Source organism: Thermobia domestica, chromosome 7 (genome assembly GCF_964235325.1).
Source record: "Thermobia domestica chromosome 7, izTheDome1.hap1.1, whole genome shotgun sequence".
Classification (NCBI taxonomy): domain Eukaryota; kingdom Metazoa; phylum Arthropoda; class Insecta; order Zygentoma; family Lepismatidae; genus Thermobia; species Thermobia domestica.
In genome coordinates, this window is record NC_137460.1 from 161729200 (window position 1) to 161745202 (window position 16003).

The following is a 16003-nucleotide window of genomic DNA, read 5'->3' on the forward strand; positions in this document are numbered from 1 at the left end:
TTCTTACAGTTAAACCAGCAACGTACGATACAAAAACAGGAAGTGGCAGTTTATATATATATATATATATATATATATATATATATATACGAAATCATTGTTTTCCCATATGGCATACCTAACACTTTCATTTTCATCGGGATCAATAATTAAACACTCCACCTTATTCCTTCCACTCCAGGAGATTCACAACATTTTTGAAGAAGACAGCTGTCATTTTCTACGGATCATACTACTAAAGCAAATAATCACTCATGACAGCTTCAGTTCAGGTTGCACCTTTGATTTGTTGCAACGCAATAGCAGCTAATTTAAAATTTACAGAATACACACATACACACACCCCTTGCAGGTTGCGGACTGACCCACTTTAGTCGAATACTATAATATTTTGAGTGACTCATTTTTATGCTGGGTTTATCCTGTTTACAAAGTCCGTAAATTTCTTTGATGAAACGCGTAAGAAAACGTTTCGATTTTTTAAAACTTTTTATCCATTTTCGATCACTGTAATGACATCGCAGTTATTGGGACTTTGTCTGGAGCATTTCAAATCATCACTGAGGTAATAGTTCAGGCTTTTTATAGATCATCAGAATTTATTGGATGACCGTTTCAAGTAAACTTAAAATTTGTGTTTCGTAATCGTAATTTCCATCTCAGATTACTTCGGTTTAAGAAAACGGAGGAGTAGAGGGGAGGCTCATTTTACTATTTCAGAGAGCATTTTTGATCAAAATAATAAAAAGGAGTCAGGAAAAACTTTTATTCTTCATTTAACGAATGTGAATCAGAAACATCATCAAATTGTTGCACTTTTATTGTTTCCAGTGTTGCCAAATGTGACACCAAAGTTAACGAAACTTCGCCAACTTCAAAAGGCTGTAGTTAATTCATGAAGAATTGGTCGAGAATGGTATTTGCTGCATTCATTATTCATGTAAAGTTGAACCATCTGGCAAAATTTCAGAATTTTAAAAGATGATGTTTTCGAGAAAATGGCACACAAAACTGGCGATTTTTCAAAATTTGACAATTTCTCGAATTTTTTTGCGACGAAACTGTTCCACACCGGAGCGATATAATTTTTTTTTTTCGGAAAGCGAGTAACTAGGTCTTACCAACCGTGAAAACAAAATTTTAAGATTTTTAATTTTTTTTTTTTTTTTTTTTTTTTTCAGTTACGAGTCTCAGTATTGGGGCAACTTAGCTTTCAGTTAATTTTCTGAATGAAAGGAAAATTTATTTTAAGGAAATTATTTTCACATTCTGTTATCATATTTGTCACTTTCTTTTGTGATAGGGACGTTTTTATGGAAAAACACTGGAAAAGTGTAATATCGAGATCGGTATGTGATTATTTTTTTGATCAACAAAGGAAAGTCGGAGATCCTGAAAATATGCCTCCTGTTATAGCAACACCTCATCACTATTTAATTAGCATTCACAGATGCAATATGTTCTTCGTAGCAGCGTGCATGACAGAAGGTAGGTGTCTAAATTTATGTAATTATTGTGGTCGCTTTTTTTGTGCAGCATGTTATGATGATGTTAAGAATGGTGATGGTTTCTGCTAATGGATATGTTCTTAGAGATTATGTATAAAAGTTATTCCAAAACTATTGCCTCTTTGGTGTAAAAAAAATATGCGAAATAAAGATGAATTGTGAAGTTTGTGTGAAAATAGTTACCTATTTAGGCTTTTCAAAATCGCTATTGATACATTGTCCCATCATTAAACGCAATGCTTAAATCCACCCAGAAGAAATTCCAGATGTTGTGTTCTAACGTATGCATTCATAACCATTTTAATGTCTTCTGCGTCTTGAAAATACTGTTCATTAGGAGTCTTTTTGACAGGGAAAGACAAACGAAAACCAGGGAAGGCTAAAACAAAATTGTAAGAAGTTTGAGAGGCATTCTGACCACCTCTAATATTTCCGTTGGGATGTGGGGACGGGTCTTGCAGTAGTGCAGAACAATCTGCCAAATATGCTTTCTCTTTTATCGAGTATCTTCAACATTTTTAAAAGCTACACATACTGAGCACTGTTCATTGTTCCCCTATATTCCAGGAACTCTGTACAGATGACAGACACCCTATTTGTTCCAGAACTTCGCTACCGTCACGTTCTATGTGAACTCCATTGTTCTTATCTTTGTGTTTCGCTAAAGAAGGCAGGAAAAATTCTGGATCATAGAAGAAAACTTAGACCCAGTTTTATCCCCTGTAACATTTATGGATGACCTTTCCATATATTTCAACAGATTTTGTACCGCTCGACCTTTTAGTCCCATTATTCGAGAGTTAGGTGTCTCGGTCATCCACATTGCCTATATTTTTCTTTATAACAATTCATGAACTAAATTCCCGGTGGAGGAACACAAAATTTAATTTCATAATCACTCACTTCTATTAATCATTCGTCTGTTTTAGGCTAAAGGTCATAACCTACGACGTTAGACAAAAAGAGTTCATTTTTTTTCATGAACTAATGTTTCCATAACATGCCCACAACAAATCAATTCACATAACTCTTGTATGGTACCACGACTTGTATGGCACGGTTTTCTCTAATAAGCGTGCACTCTTCAGTTTTCATCTGTTACTGCAAGTGCTGTACTGCCCTACCGCTTTGAGCCTTCACTCTCTTGGTGGAGGCATTAATTTTATGGTGACCTTTGTATTTCCTTTCATTAGAATCTTAAAATAATAGGTAAGAAATTTTATTTATATTAATGAAAGGAGGAAACAACCGATTTATTTTACACACCACAATCCTCTGTAGGTGCGAATTAAACAACTTACAAAGAGTGAAAAAGTGGCTTGACTGGACCGGGATCTCCGGCATACCGTGCCGGTGCGTTAACCATTACGCCACCCAGTCCGCTTTCCAGAACAGCCAAACACTGTCTCACTCCTGCAGTCGGTACTCTCTACTCAGACCACATGGCTTGTACCCTGGACACTGGATTGTCCAAGCACAACAGCCAAACACTCTCTCACTCCTGCAGTCGGTGCTCTCTACTCAGACCACATGGCTTGTACCCTGGACACTGGATTGTCCAAGCACAACAGCCAAACACTCTCTCACTCCTGCAGTCGGTGCTCTCTACTCAGACCACATGGCTTGTACCCTGGACACTGGATTGTCCAAGCACAACAGCCAAACACTCTCTCACTCCTGCAGTCGGTGCTCTCTACTCAGACCACATGGCTTGTACCCTGGACACTGGATTGTCCAAGCACAACAGCCAAACACTCTCTCACTCCTGCAGTCGGTGCTCTCTACTCAGACCACATGGCTTGTACCCTGGACACTGGATTGTCCAAGCACAACAGCCAAACACTCTCTCACTCCTGCAGTCGGTGCTCTCTACTCAGACCACATGGCTTGTATCCTGGACACTGGATTGTCCAAGCACAGCAGCTTAGGCTGTGGTACAAGCCATGTGGTCTGAGTAGAGAGCACCGACTGCAGGAGTGAGAAAGTGTTTGGCTGTTCTGGGAAGCGTAGCGGTTAACGCACCGGCACGGTATACCGGAGATCCCGGTTCGAGTCCCGGTCCAATCAAGCCACTTTTTCACTCTTTGTAAGTTGATTAAGAAATTTTATTGTTTATAATGGTACTATAGTTTGTTAACCACTTGTAGTTCGACAAATCATTGGGTCTTTTCATCAGGTTTAGTAAAAAGTCGTCTTTTCTTTTCAGGTTGGTTATATTCATAATTATATAATGATGTGTAGTGACGTATATTCATAATAATTTATAAACATATTTTTTATTTACTACATCAAATATTTAATGTACAATTAACTGTGCTGTTTCAGTGCCCCTTTGATACCTTTCTCAGCAAACTTTGACAATCAAATGAACTCAATCTCATTTGTTAAGAAATTAATCTTGCTGTATTCCACATGCACAGTATATAACGATGATGTCAAACATTTGAGTACGACGTAGGCTTCTTAAACTTGAATGCTGTTTTGAAATTGTGTGTGCTGTAATAAACTTACGCTCCTTTTTCTTTGTTTAAGATTGTCCTAAAACATGTCCAGCGAAAGATTAGGGCCCAAGCACTTCCAGCTCTAACCTTTTGAATAAAACTAACTATATAAACTTCAAACATTTGACTATGGTGCTTGTGCAGAAAGACTGCATAAAAGTCAGTTACCGATTCGGTCATTTCAAGCTAGATTTAGATCATGTTTGAGAGGGGAAAATGTATGCATCTAAAATAACCCAAATATTATATTATGTGAATATCCCCGTATCAATCTGCAGTTATGCAAGCAGATTATTATGATTCATTCTTCTGTTTTCGCGTTATACTATCTCATCTATGACACTATCATTCTCCTAAATGGAGTAAAACGGAAACCAGCAAGTAAGTTCCCAGGAGCACAATTGTTGATCCTTCTTTATCATCACTACCTCCAAAGTTAACGTTATGATTAGGATGCGAAATCGTGGGGAAAATTACTGCACTTAATATTTTTGGAAGAAAATTCCCCCCACTAATAACTTACTGGGAGGTGAGTAAAGTGATGCTATTGATAAAAGTTCGTAAATTAATTACAGTAATTGATGTGTATTTCATATGTAATTAATTAATGTTTAAACTAGTGGTTATTTGTATCCCTGATCTTCTATAGTTTAATACTTAGGGATGTTCAAGTATGTATACGTCGCATGTCGAAACATTCCAGTGTAAAGAGTTCTCTCTCTTTCTCTCCACTTCACTTCGGCTGTTATGATTTCGTATCCTTAGTTAACTCTGTATCCCTGGTGGCAACTTTACATGTATTTTGTTAGCGGCAAAAGGAAAAGAATATGACGTGTTTTCACTTAATTGCCAAATGTAAAATAAACTTCAAGGGAACCAGCATTTTTTTTTAAATATTCATTTTCTAAGTTATTAAATATATATTAACAGTAAATGTTACACAAATTTGTGAAAGTATTGGTTGCGCAATATTCCGCAATCTATATGTAAATGTGTAATTTGTCTGTGAAAAACAGAAATAAGGAGATAACTAAGTGAAAATTACATTAAGAGCGGGAAATAGGGAAGGGATATGGCAAATTGCAATATCATCATGTGAGACAGGAGCGTAAGAAGCTTCGCACTGAACTTCTTCGACATAGAGTGTTCAAATATTTCAACATCCATAGTTATTAAACTGTGTGGAATTAGGAATACCTGTAATATGTGTTGTGGAAGGTGGTGCATAGTGTTAGAAAAGTGTGAAGTAATTACTTACATATTAATTAGGTATGAATTACTGTGTAATTAATAACTTACAAAGAGTGAAAAAGCTATTTGACTGGACCGAGACTCGAACCCGGGATCTCCGGCATATCGTGCCGATGCGTTAACCACTATGCCATCCAGTTCACTGCCCAGAACAGCCAAACACTCGTTCACTCCTGTAGTCGGTGCTCTCCACTCAGACCACATGGCTTGTACCACAACTTAGTTGCTGTGTTTGGACAATCCAGTGTCCAAATACGGAGAAGACTTTTGACAGTTATGATTTCATTTATTAATGAAAGGAGGAAACAACCGATTTTTACACACCAAATCCTTTGACACTGGAAAACGAGCTTCTGGGGGAAAAAAGTCGTGTGTTGAGAAGATTCGATTTAATTGCTTAAAGAAATATGGGATGCATATTAACTGTATAATATATATATATATATATATATATATATATATATATATATATATATAGATAGATAGATAGATAGATAGATAGATAGATAGATAGATAAATAGATAGATAGATAGATAGATAGATAGAGAGAGAGAGAGAGAGTCATTATCAGAAGTCTGAGTACTAGTGATTTTTCAGAATTTTCCAAACAAAAGACATTGTGTTTATACAAAACTCCATTTATTGGTCTTACGAGGGGGGATCAAAAAGTAATGCCTCCTGTGTTACAAAAAAATGTATTAATGAACATAGAACAAGACAAGCTATTGCAGAGCATAGCCTGAACTGGACTCTACAGAATCCTACTCTTCAACATAGTCTCCATGAATTTGAACACATTTACGCCATCTTTGAACCCAGGCGTTAAATCCTTTTTGGAAAAATTCAGGAGGTTGCTTTTTGACCCATGATTTTACAGCTGTTTTGCACTTTGAGTGGTGTGTGGTTTAATATTGAGGTATGGTATTTGAAAGTGGAAGTCCAAGTTTCATATTCATTTTGTGATTTGATCAGAATAGCATACGAAAAGTTTAGAAAAAAAACACATTCATATATATATATATATATATATATATATATAAATAAACCTAAGCAAGAGAATCTGCACTCAGGTTCGAGTGAACACAGATGTTTCTATAGCAGCATTGCCACCTAGAAGACATTGATAATTGTTCGTAAAAGGAAGTTTTATTTTATTTCTTCATGAGAAAGAATTACGGTCTTGAGAATAAGTATAAATTCTAGAGCTGCTAATTTTGTCTTCCGTGTCGAACCTGACGACAGCCAGACTAGAGTTTCTTTATGGCAAAAGCATTAAAATTTTACGTATCTACATGCAAAATTGCTAGTAACAAAAAGTGTTAAGAATAAGGATTCTGACCTTATTTGTCACCTATTCCAGGACATTCTGTTGCCAACGGTCCGTTTCGAAAATAAGCGTATAATTTTTCGCTCACTTTCCTTGTTCCGTTCAAATCAAGAAGAGAGGGATTATTCCTTTCACCCCTGTGAATATAAGTAAATGCAGTCATTTTCTCTAGTTATGATACTCTTTTGAATTACTAGAAATTTATATTATTTAATAGTATTGATACGAGGTTGTTTTCTTATTTAATTATATATATATATATAAACAAAGCAAACAATACAATCCGCATCCTTTTGAGTGGTATTGCCAGGGGAGAAACATGCTAGGTAAAAGCCTATGTTGACATAAAACACGCGGTATGCTCCTTAGCAGATGAATTTAAGAAAAGAGTATTCCAATGCAGTATTTTAAGGTGTCATCATATGGATGTTGTACTGTACATATATAATACAAACATGTATAAAATTATAGTATTATTTTGTTTCATAAGCAGTATCGTTTAAATTGGCTGCATTTTAAAAATTATCAAAATACAAAACCGCGAGAGAGGGGGGAAAAACAGATGGGTGTAGTTTCCTGTTTCTCGGCGAGAGGTCACCCTCGCGGAAGACAATGTCACAACCAGACTTTCTGCTAGGGGTTGTTTGTATCAACCATGATCAGCTTCAAATTGAAAATTAACTTACCTTGTCAACATGAAATATGTGGATGGTATAGACTGAAAGCTGAATTTCACGCGCTCTGTTGCATATACGATTTTCATAAGTAGTGAGTATTTATTGAAAAATTAATAATAATTTAGCACAAATTGTAGTTTACAGACAGTCTGGAGCCATCCTACACATCCTTTACACTACCTCTTCCCGTCATAAGCATGGAGTCAGGGCGTCTCTGAAAACGTGTTTTTGTAGGGGTTTTATCTATACTGTTGGTTTGGTTTGTGAAGACAGACGAATTGTGATTTTCGTTCGAGAGAGTTAACACTAATAGCTCGCAAATTTATATATATATACATATATATATATATATATATATATATATATATATATATATATATATATATAACTGTTGTGACATCCGAATCTTAGAACTTCTACTATGAAGTAGTTTATACAATTGGTGACATTAGATTTTACATATAGAACAATGTTAGTAAACACAGCTAACGACACAAGTGTGACTCATATTAATTTTTCCGTTACGTTCTCACAGTGAATTTGTGCAAATAACATACTTCAGAACTGTTGTTATACACGACGAAGAACTTGTGTATATACAGTGTGTTAACCACATTGCGCATTGAATAAAGTAATTTGTTTGATCGTCAGTATAGTGGTGCTTTCCTTGCACTATAAGGGTAGCACTGTCAGTAGATCGCGCTATGTAGCTAAGGGCTAGTATAACCTACAATAAGCGACACGTCTAATAGTAGTGCACGATTACAACAGTCTCTCCCGCTACAAGAAGGACGAGAAAAATCGTAAGGGATGACTGCTCAACTCATCTGAACTAATTTTGCAGAATTTGAATCAATAAAAAAGAAGCTTGCTGGGCTGGTCAATGGGAAGAGACTAGTTGTATTGTGGGAAGTGACAATACCCCAGGAGAATAAACCTGGTCGTTCTGGTCAAAGGAAGAGACGGGGCCAACATTGAAAAAGAAGATACAAGAAGATGAAGTTGAAACAATGTGCACAGACAATTAACTTTCTATATCAAAAATTTAGAAAATTCTGAAAAAGTTTTTTTTTCTTTCTTTCTTTCTTCTATGGTGATTCATTATAGATTATCAGAAGTGTTCAAGTGTTTCCTAATTGATTTTGTTGATGTGCATTAAAAGTTTAATCCCCTGCAAATGGATACTTTCTTCTTACAAAAACATTCCCGGAGATATCACAGGTATGTGCCGATATATGTGTCATGTTTCTTCTTTTGCAACGTTACGTGAGGGGCAGATTTGAAGCAAAACATAATTCCGATATATCTGAGAATGATAGTTGCATATACCAATTCTGGTAAGACTGATGGAGTTAAAAATCATAAGGGAGACCCTTAGAGTTTTATTCATTTTGTTCAGATCGATAAGATTTATTAATCATATGCTCTACAGAGAATTTTGCTGTGTTGTATAGTAGTCAGATTTTTTTTTTTCTTTTTTCATTCATTTGTCAAAATTTTATTCATCACAGCGCGTGAACCTTCAGCTCCCGCACTTTGTCGATTGGTTATCTAATCAGTTTAGACCTTGCATTTTCATATAACTTGGCGTGTCCAGTTGATAGGCATGTCCACATACATCGACCAATCACACTACTACATACAGTCGTGTGTGTGCTATTGAATCGTGTCGTATATGGGTAAGATTGGGTGCGAACGTGGGACATTCGTTCCTGCTGTTTTTACTCGCGTGAACCAGTAAAATAATGTAAAGAACGTGCAAGCGCTATAGAATGCTGAAGAAAAATTGTGAATTAAATGGCGAATCATGTGCCCAAGTGGTTATTTTGAGAGAGGAGAGCAGGAAGTCTCTTAGTTGTTGCAAATATCAATCGAGGTAGTGCGTCAGTCTCTTGAAAGACAGTTCCAAACTGGTGCAAATATTGCACGGAAAGAAATTGGCTTCCAGAAATAACTTTTCGTAAAAACAAATTCATTAGGACTACAAGCAAACAGAATGGATATTTAACTGCCTCGGATGAGTCTTTCCTAATTGGTATCAGATGGGACGGTGGTCCGAAGCTGCATATTTTTGGTTTTGGGGGTGCGGTTGTGTCCATGAATAATGGAAAAGAATATTCTGAACCAACAAATCTAAATTTCAACTGCCGTGTTCCCGACGTCAGAAATTTTGTGCTCCCCCCCGCACCAAAAAGCTCTTTTATCCCGACTGTGTAATGCCTACAGTAAAACACGGGAAAGGCAGTGGTACTGTATGAGGATGTTTTATAGGTAGTGAAGTTGATGATGTAAATCAAATTATCGGAAGAACGGTCAAAAAGTGGATCGAAACGTTTAAATAAGGCTGCAATTATATTAGGAACGCGGAATTTGAGTCCTAACTTTGTACTATAACAGGATAATGATCCCAAATATTTTCAATTATGCAGTAATTGTCTGCAAAGTAAAGTAGAGCGCTTACGTCTGGTGCGTAGGGTCCCCGTTCTATTCAGGCCAATTAAGTTTATTGTGGACAGCATCGTGTTTGTGGATTTTCCCGGGTGCTCTCATTTCCTCCCACATTCTCATTCCATCAATTCTTTCATCATCATTCGCTTGCCTTAATCATCCGTCTCAGTTCGTGAACACATGCCAACGAAACTTAAGATCTCTTGAAGGTTCTTCAAAGTTTTTGGAGTCGCATAGCTTTCTAAAAGTTTGACAAATTGATCAAACAAATGCTGGAATTGCTAAAGCTCTTACCAAAGCTAAAGTTCGGCACTTAATGAACGCAAACTTCCTCAGTATTTTTTTTTTCCCAATAGAAACAGGATAGTGTATTTTTATTTTCTTAGGTGAACAGTGAGTTTATTTTGCAAAACAAGTCCCAACAAACAAACATGAATTTGTATGGATACAGTGTATTTTGAAAAATCAGAAAAGTGCTTAACTTTTGACAACAACTGTATATATACTGTACAGAAGAATGAGGTATAAAGTCGCTTTCGACAATATGTGAAGAAATACTTATTTCGGGTAAAGCGACTTTGTTCCCACCGTGTATATTCATACATAGAAAGAATAGTTTTCTTTACAGAAAAACATCCTCTAATTCGCAATACTTGCACACTGTTTCGAAGTATTGCTATTTCTTCCTTAATACTAGTGTTGAAAGTTCATTCTAAGCAAATAACATAGTGTAGAGAATTCCTCTCTTGATATTTCTACGAACCATTAAAGAAAAAAAAATCTTCAGTTTTATTTCTGTTCTTACTCCTCAGATTCCGTGATCAAAGAGGATAGATATATCTTTCTCTATGCTTAAGTAAGAAAGACATTAATGGCTGCAAACATCATTATCATTATTATTATTATTATTATTATTATTATTATTATTATTATTATTATTATTATTATTATTATTATTATTATTATTTAAGACCAGATAAGAGATCAAACAGTTTTAGGAATTTGGCTGTTGACCAATTAATTGATTATATTTTTAAGCAATATTGGGATTATGAAGAATGGAATTCCTCAGAATGCGTAGTGAGTTTCAGAGGAATGTAGTGTCAAACAAAGTACAAGTTTTTAATAATTAGGATTAAAGTATCTGACGAATTAAAGGCCACTATTCTTTTTTAAGTTTATATTTGTAGATGAATTTAATGTGTGTATTACATTTTTAAGTTGTAAGTAACATAAAGATAAAATAAGAAAAGTATTTAAAATCTTACCTTAAAACTACTCTTGTAGCTTGTGCATGGTGTTTGGTGTGTGTCTAAACACATTATTGTATATTTTTAATTGTAATATTTTTTGTGTTGGTTGTGAAATTATAAGAGTGGAAGAATTTTCTTGGAGTACTCGTAATTAGTGAACAGTTTAGTGGATATTGTTCGTGCAAACTGGATGTTCAGTTTTGATTGTAGACCAAGACATAAGGACACCTCTACTTGTATATGTTGCTCAGAAGTAGAGCACAGGATAGCCCGTGACATGATCGTCGCATAACGTTGCACAGCTTCACTAAAAGTTACTCATAAAGACAAACTTTAATTTACATAATTTATCTATTTCACTCTTTAGTTTAACTTTTGTTTCTTTCTTTCAGTTCCTCCTCTTTTTGTTATTGAATTTTTACATCGAGTTGTGGATACATTTGAGGATTATTTTAGCGAATGCACGGAATCAATCATAAAGGAGCATTATGTGGTAGTGTATGAGGTGAGTAATTTTGATAAGCTAGCAATGGTCTAACTTTTTAGAAGTTCTCTTGTTTCAAATAAGAGAGTATTTATGTTGAAATTGGCGTTAATAAACTGCTGACATGTTGCTGAAGCTCGTGGCGATGAGTAGAGGTGTTAATTTACTCTACTATGACATTCTTGATAGAAGTCAGTTATAAGTAGGATTTATGCAGGTGACTCACTGCCGATGATACTTGAGAAAATAACATATAATCTGCTTTGATAAGTTTCTAGGTTAGCTTAGGCTCACCAGACAAACAATTACGTACTTTTGATTCTAAGACATGATGCATTTCACAAATCAACAGAAGACACAGCACAGGAACACTGGCTAACAGTTAGATCCAAAGTTTGGAAGCCTCTATCACACATACAGCACAAGGGAAATGGACAAGGCAATGCACATCGAAAGTACCTTAGCGTTGGATACTATAGTTATGGTATGACTTGTTTTGAATGAATAGCATCGAAGTTACAAGGGCTTGAAAATCTGAATTTTTTTTGGAAGACTTTATCTCGAAAAAAAAATGTTTAGATAAATATCACATCTAGTTAGTTGTGTGGTTTGCAATGGATATGTAAATTATTTTGCCGTGTATAGCACTTCGATATCTCAAACCGTTTCGGAGATATGATAAACATTGCTAAAGTGTGCAACACTACTTAAATCATGTAATTGCGAGGATTTGTTGTAATTACACCTACTAAAAGTTATTCCTGCAATGCTATAAAAGAGAAAGAAAACAACAATCAGTTTAAATAGTGTTCAGAAATACGCCATTTTCAGCAGTGTTGCGAACTTTATCAATGTTTATCATACCTCCGGAACAGTTTAAGATATAGAAGTGCTGTAAACGGCAAAATGATTTGTTTGTCAATTGTAAACCACACAAGTAATTAGATATGTTACTTACCTAAACATGTTTTCGAAATAAAGCTTTTCAAAAAATTTCAAATTTTCAATCCCTTGTAACTTCGTTGCTATTCAGTCAAAACAAGTCATATCATGATCATAGTATCCAACGCTAAGATACTTCTGATGTTCGTTGTCTTGTGCATCTCCGTTGTTTGGTATGTGTGATAGAGGCTTCCAAACTTGGGATGTTTGTAATATTATAATACCCTTAGTTTGTAACACTGAATAATAAATGTGGTATTTTAAGTTTTTGTTTTAATATATTGATTTGAAATATGTAATAATGTGACATAGTGCCATTTGAAAAAAATAACTTTACACTGGGATGGCAACATTGTTCACTGGGTGGTGGTGTTTAATACGTAAAACGATGTCCTCCTCCTTATAATTTCTTCGTGCAAAGTTTCGCTTTTCTCTTTCTTCTAGTTTCTCCATTATTAGTGCAGATTTTGTTTAGAAATGCATTAGTGTTTAAAAATTCAGTCGTACAATTTTATTGCGATGGGGACCATCAAGTCAACGAGTTAGTGCAGATGCTGACGTGCATTTCGCTTTCAGTTTTACCGGAGCAGTTCTCTGCCAATTTGTACTGGGATTTGGGTCCTGATGATAGAATGAGATGATTTTATGTATGCAAGTGGTGCAAAACCAAGGTGGCTGCCATGTGTACACTTTGCTAATAATTTTTCGTTTGCAAAGTTCTAACGGAGTTGTTCTCTGCTTATTTATACTGAGATTGGATCCCTGGGCCACCTTAGCCCTTCTTTACGATAGATTATCGCCTATCACTCTAATTTATTTAACCCTAACCCTGTTTTTTCTAGTAGGTGCTACTGGGGGCCTCAATCTCTTCGCAAAACCATATCTTTTTATCCATCAACCACACTGGGTGGATATTGACCTTGAACTCTTTCTCTGTATAACCTCAGTGCTGAAGAGTAGTGCCAGACAGTCATAATGTGTTATAATATTTTTTCTTTTATTGTTTACATATTTGTATCTTGTTCCCAGGTGGATCCACGGTGGCTCACTAGTAGAGCGCTCACCTTTGATACATGGGGTCTCTGGTCCGATCGCATCTCCCATGAAGTGGGTTTTTTGGTGGTCAAACACCGTGTGCGTATTTTTCTCCCACTTCCTTCATTCCAATATTTCATTATCATCACCAACGTCTCCCTTAGCCTAGAGCATTTTCGTGGGACGTTAACCGGTTTCTAGAAAAACCGAAATCCGAAAAACGACATTTCGGTTTTCTCCAAAAACCGGTTCGGTTTTTCACCGAAACCGGTTTCGGTTTTCTTCAAAACTGGTTCGGTTTTCACCGAAGCTGATTTCGGTGAAAACTTTTGGAAAACACAGAATTATTTCTGTGTAAATGGAATCGGTTTCTGGAGAACAACGAAACACTATTCTGGTCAGAAATAGAACCAATTTTGGAAAAAAACGGAACCGGTTTTGAAGAAAACCGAAACCGGTTTCGGTGAAAAACCGAACCAGTTTCGGTTTCCTAAAACCGAAAAACCGGTTTCTGTGCCCACTACTAATACAGGGTGTCCAATATACGTACAATACACAAATAATGGTTATACCAAAACGAAGCCTTGTTCATCCATATGTTTTTAAACTACGAAGCAACGATTGAAGTACACTAGGAATCAATTGTTGCCAGATGTAACCAAAGGTGTAAATCAATTTTTTTGCTAAACATGTAAATTGACTCATAACTCATACGTATGGATGTTCTGTCATTAATTTTCAGTTTGCTTAGTTGGAGTAGCTTGCAAAATATGGAGCAGAAAAAAGAATTTTTCATTTCCACCGATAACTAATCGAATGAGGCCTCTGTAAGGGGGAACTAGGGAAATCACAGTTTTCATAAATTAACACTCTGAATTGGCAGCTCTGCTGATGTTTCAGTACATCAAAAGATGTGTTAAGAATCTGTCTACATTATGCAATTCCTGAAAACAATGAAAAACAAACTTTGAAATTATAATGATAAAATTTTTACTTACATGTACCCGGGAACATTGCTATTCATTTCTAGGGGGCTATTGAAAGCAAGAGGTATACAAGAACAATTCTCGAACTATTTAAGACTTGGAAACGAACATTCGGAGTGCCAATGAGAACATTAACACTTCTAATCTTCGTAAAGTTGCTGCCAGCCTGGTGAAACGTGTGAACCAGTGTTTGAATCAAAACAGGGGACACTCCCAGCATCCACTGTAGAGCTGGCAACTCATTTCTGATAGTAGCAGTGTTGCCTGATGCATATAAGTAAACGTTTTATCATAATAATTTCAAAGTTTTTCATTGTTCTCAGAAATTGCACAATGTAGACAGATCCTTAACACACCTTTTGATGCACTGAAACATCAGCAAAGTTGCCAATTCAGAGTGTTAATTTATGAAAACTACGATTTCCTAGTTCCCCCTTACAGAGGCCTCATCCGATTAGTTATCGGTAGAAATGAAAAATTCTTTTTTCTGTTCCATAGTTTCCAAGCACTAAACAAACTGAAAATTAACGACAGAACATCCATACGTATGAGTTGTGAGTCAATTTACATGTTTTGCAAAAAAAATTGATTTACACGTTTGGTTACATCTGGCAGCACTGTGTGGTTCCTAGTTTACTTCAATCGTTGCTTTCTAGTTTAAAAATATATGGATGAACAAGGCTTCATTTTGGTATAACCATTATTCGTGTATCACTTCAGGTTCAAAAGTTCTACTATCCCAAACTCTGGGTTGCATTGTATATTGGAAACCCTATATATATATATATATATATATATATATATATAAAATACGCATTATAATGTTGAAGCTACTTTCTCAGTTTATTCGAAAGTTAGAAAATGTGACATACTATTATATTTGGCCGTGCTGTTTACATACACACACACACACACACATATATATATATATATATCTCCAAGACTTAATTTGATAAAATTGCTATAGAATAAACACAGTTCGTAATTCAGTATCAATTATAGTACGTGTGTGTTTTATACCCAGTTATTTCAACTATAAACATGCTTGTTTTGTTGGTCGCATGGTCACTCCTAGTTTCAGTAAAATATATTTTTTTTCTTCTGTCTCTAGCTCCTTGATGAAATGTTGGATAATGGCTTCCCCTTGGCAACAGAGTCAAATATTTTGAAAGAATTAATTAAACCACCAAATATATTAAGAACAATAGCTAATACAGTGACTGGAAAGTCTAAGTAAGTATTTGGTCAATCTTTTCTCTTAATTGTACTGAATACTTATTCTTGTACTGGCATGCAAACTCTAGAAAGAATGTGCTTTATCTATTATCTTTAAAAGTTTCAATGACATAATCGAAGCAAGGGACTGCTTCTTCATTTAAACTGCCTTACGTATTTTTACCTACTTACAATTTTCAAAATTTCATTATTAAGCTAAGCATGGAGTCCGTTGTAGAAAATTATATTCATGTCATTATTACGTAATAAGGGTTGATTGGACTGATTTTTGCTTAGTCTTTATGTAGGCTGATATGATAAAGATGAGAGTTATTTACGTATAGCCCGTTCTACAACAAGACTTGAACTGGTTCA

General features: G+C 35.5%; 1 protein-coding gene across 3 annotated transcripts in view; it reads left to right on the forward strand.

Moving 5' to 3' along the window:
- Positions 1–16003, forward strand: part of cm (AP-3 complex subunit carmine) — a 100911-nt gene that overhangs the window by 58024 nt on the left and 26884 nt on the right. For all 3 annotated transcript variants that reach the window (XM_081765518.1, XM_081765519.1, XM_081765517.1), the window contains exons 2-4: positions 1304–1488; positions 11359–11471; positions 15525–15646. In XM_081765518.1, coding sequence (XP_081621644.1) covers positions 1304–1488; positions 11359–11471; positions 15525–15646 — 420 coding nt within the window. The remainder of the gene's footprint in view (positions 1–1303; positions 1489–11358; positions 11472–15524; positions 15647–16003) is intronic.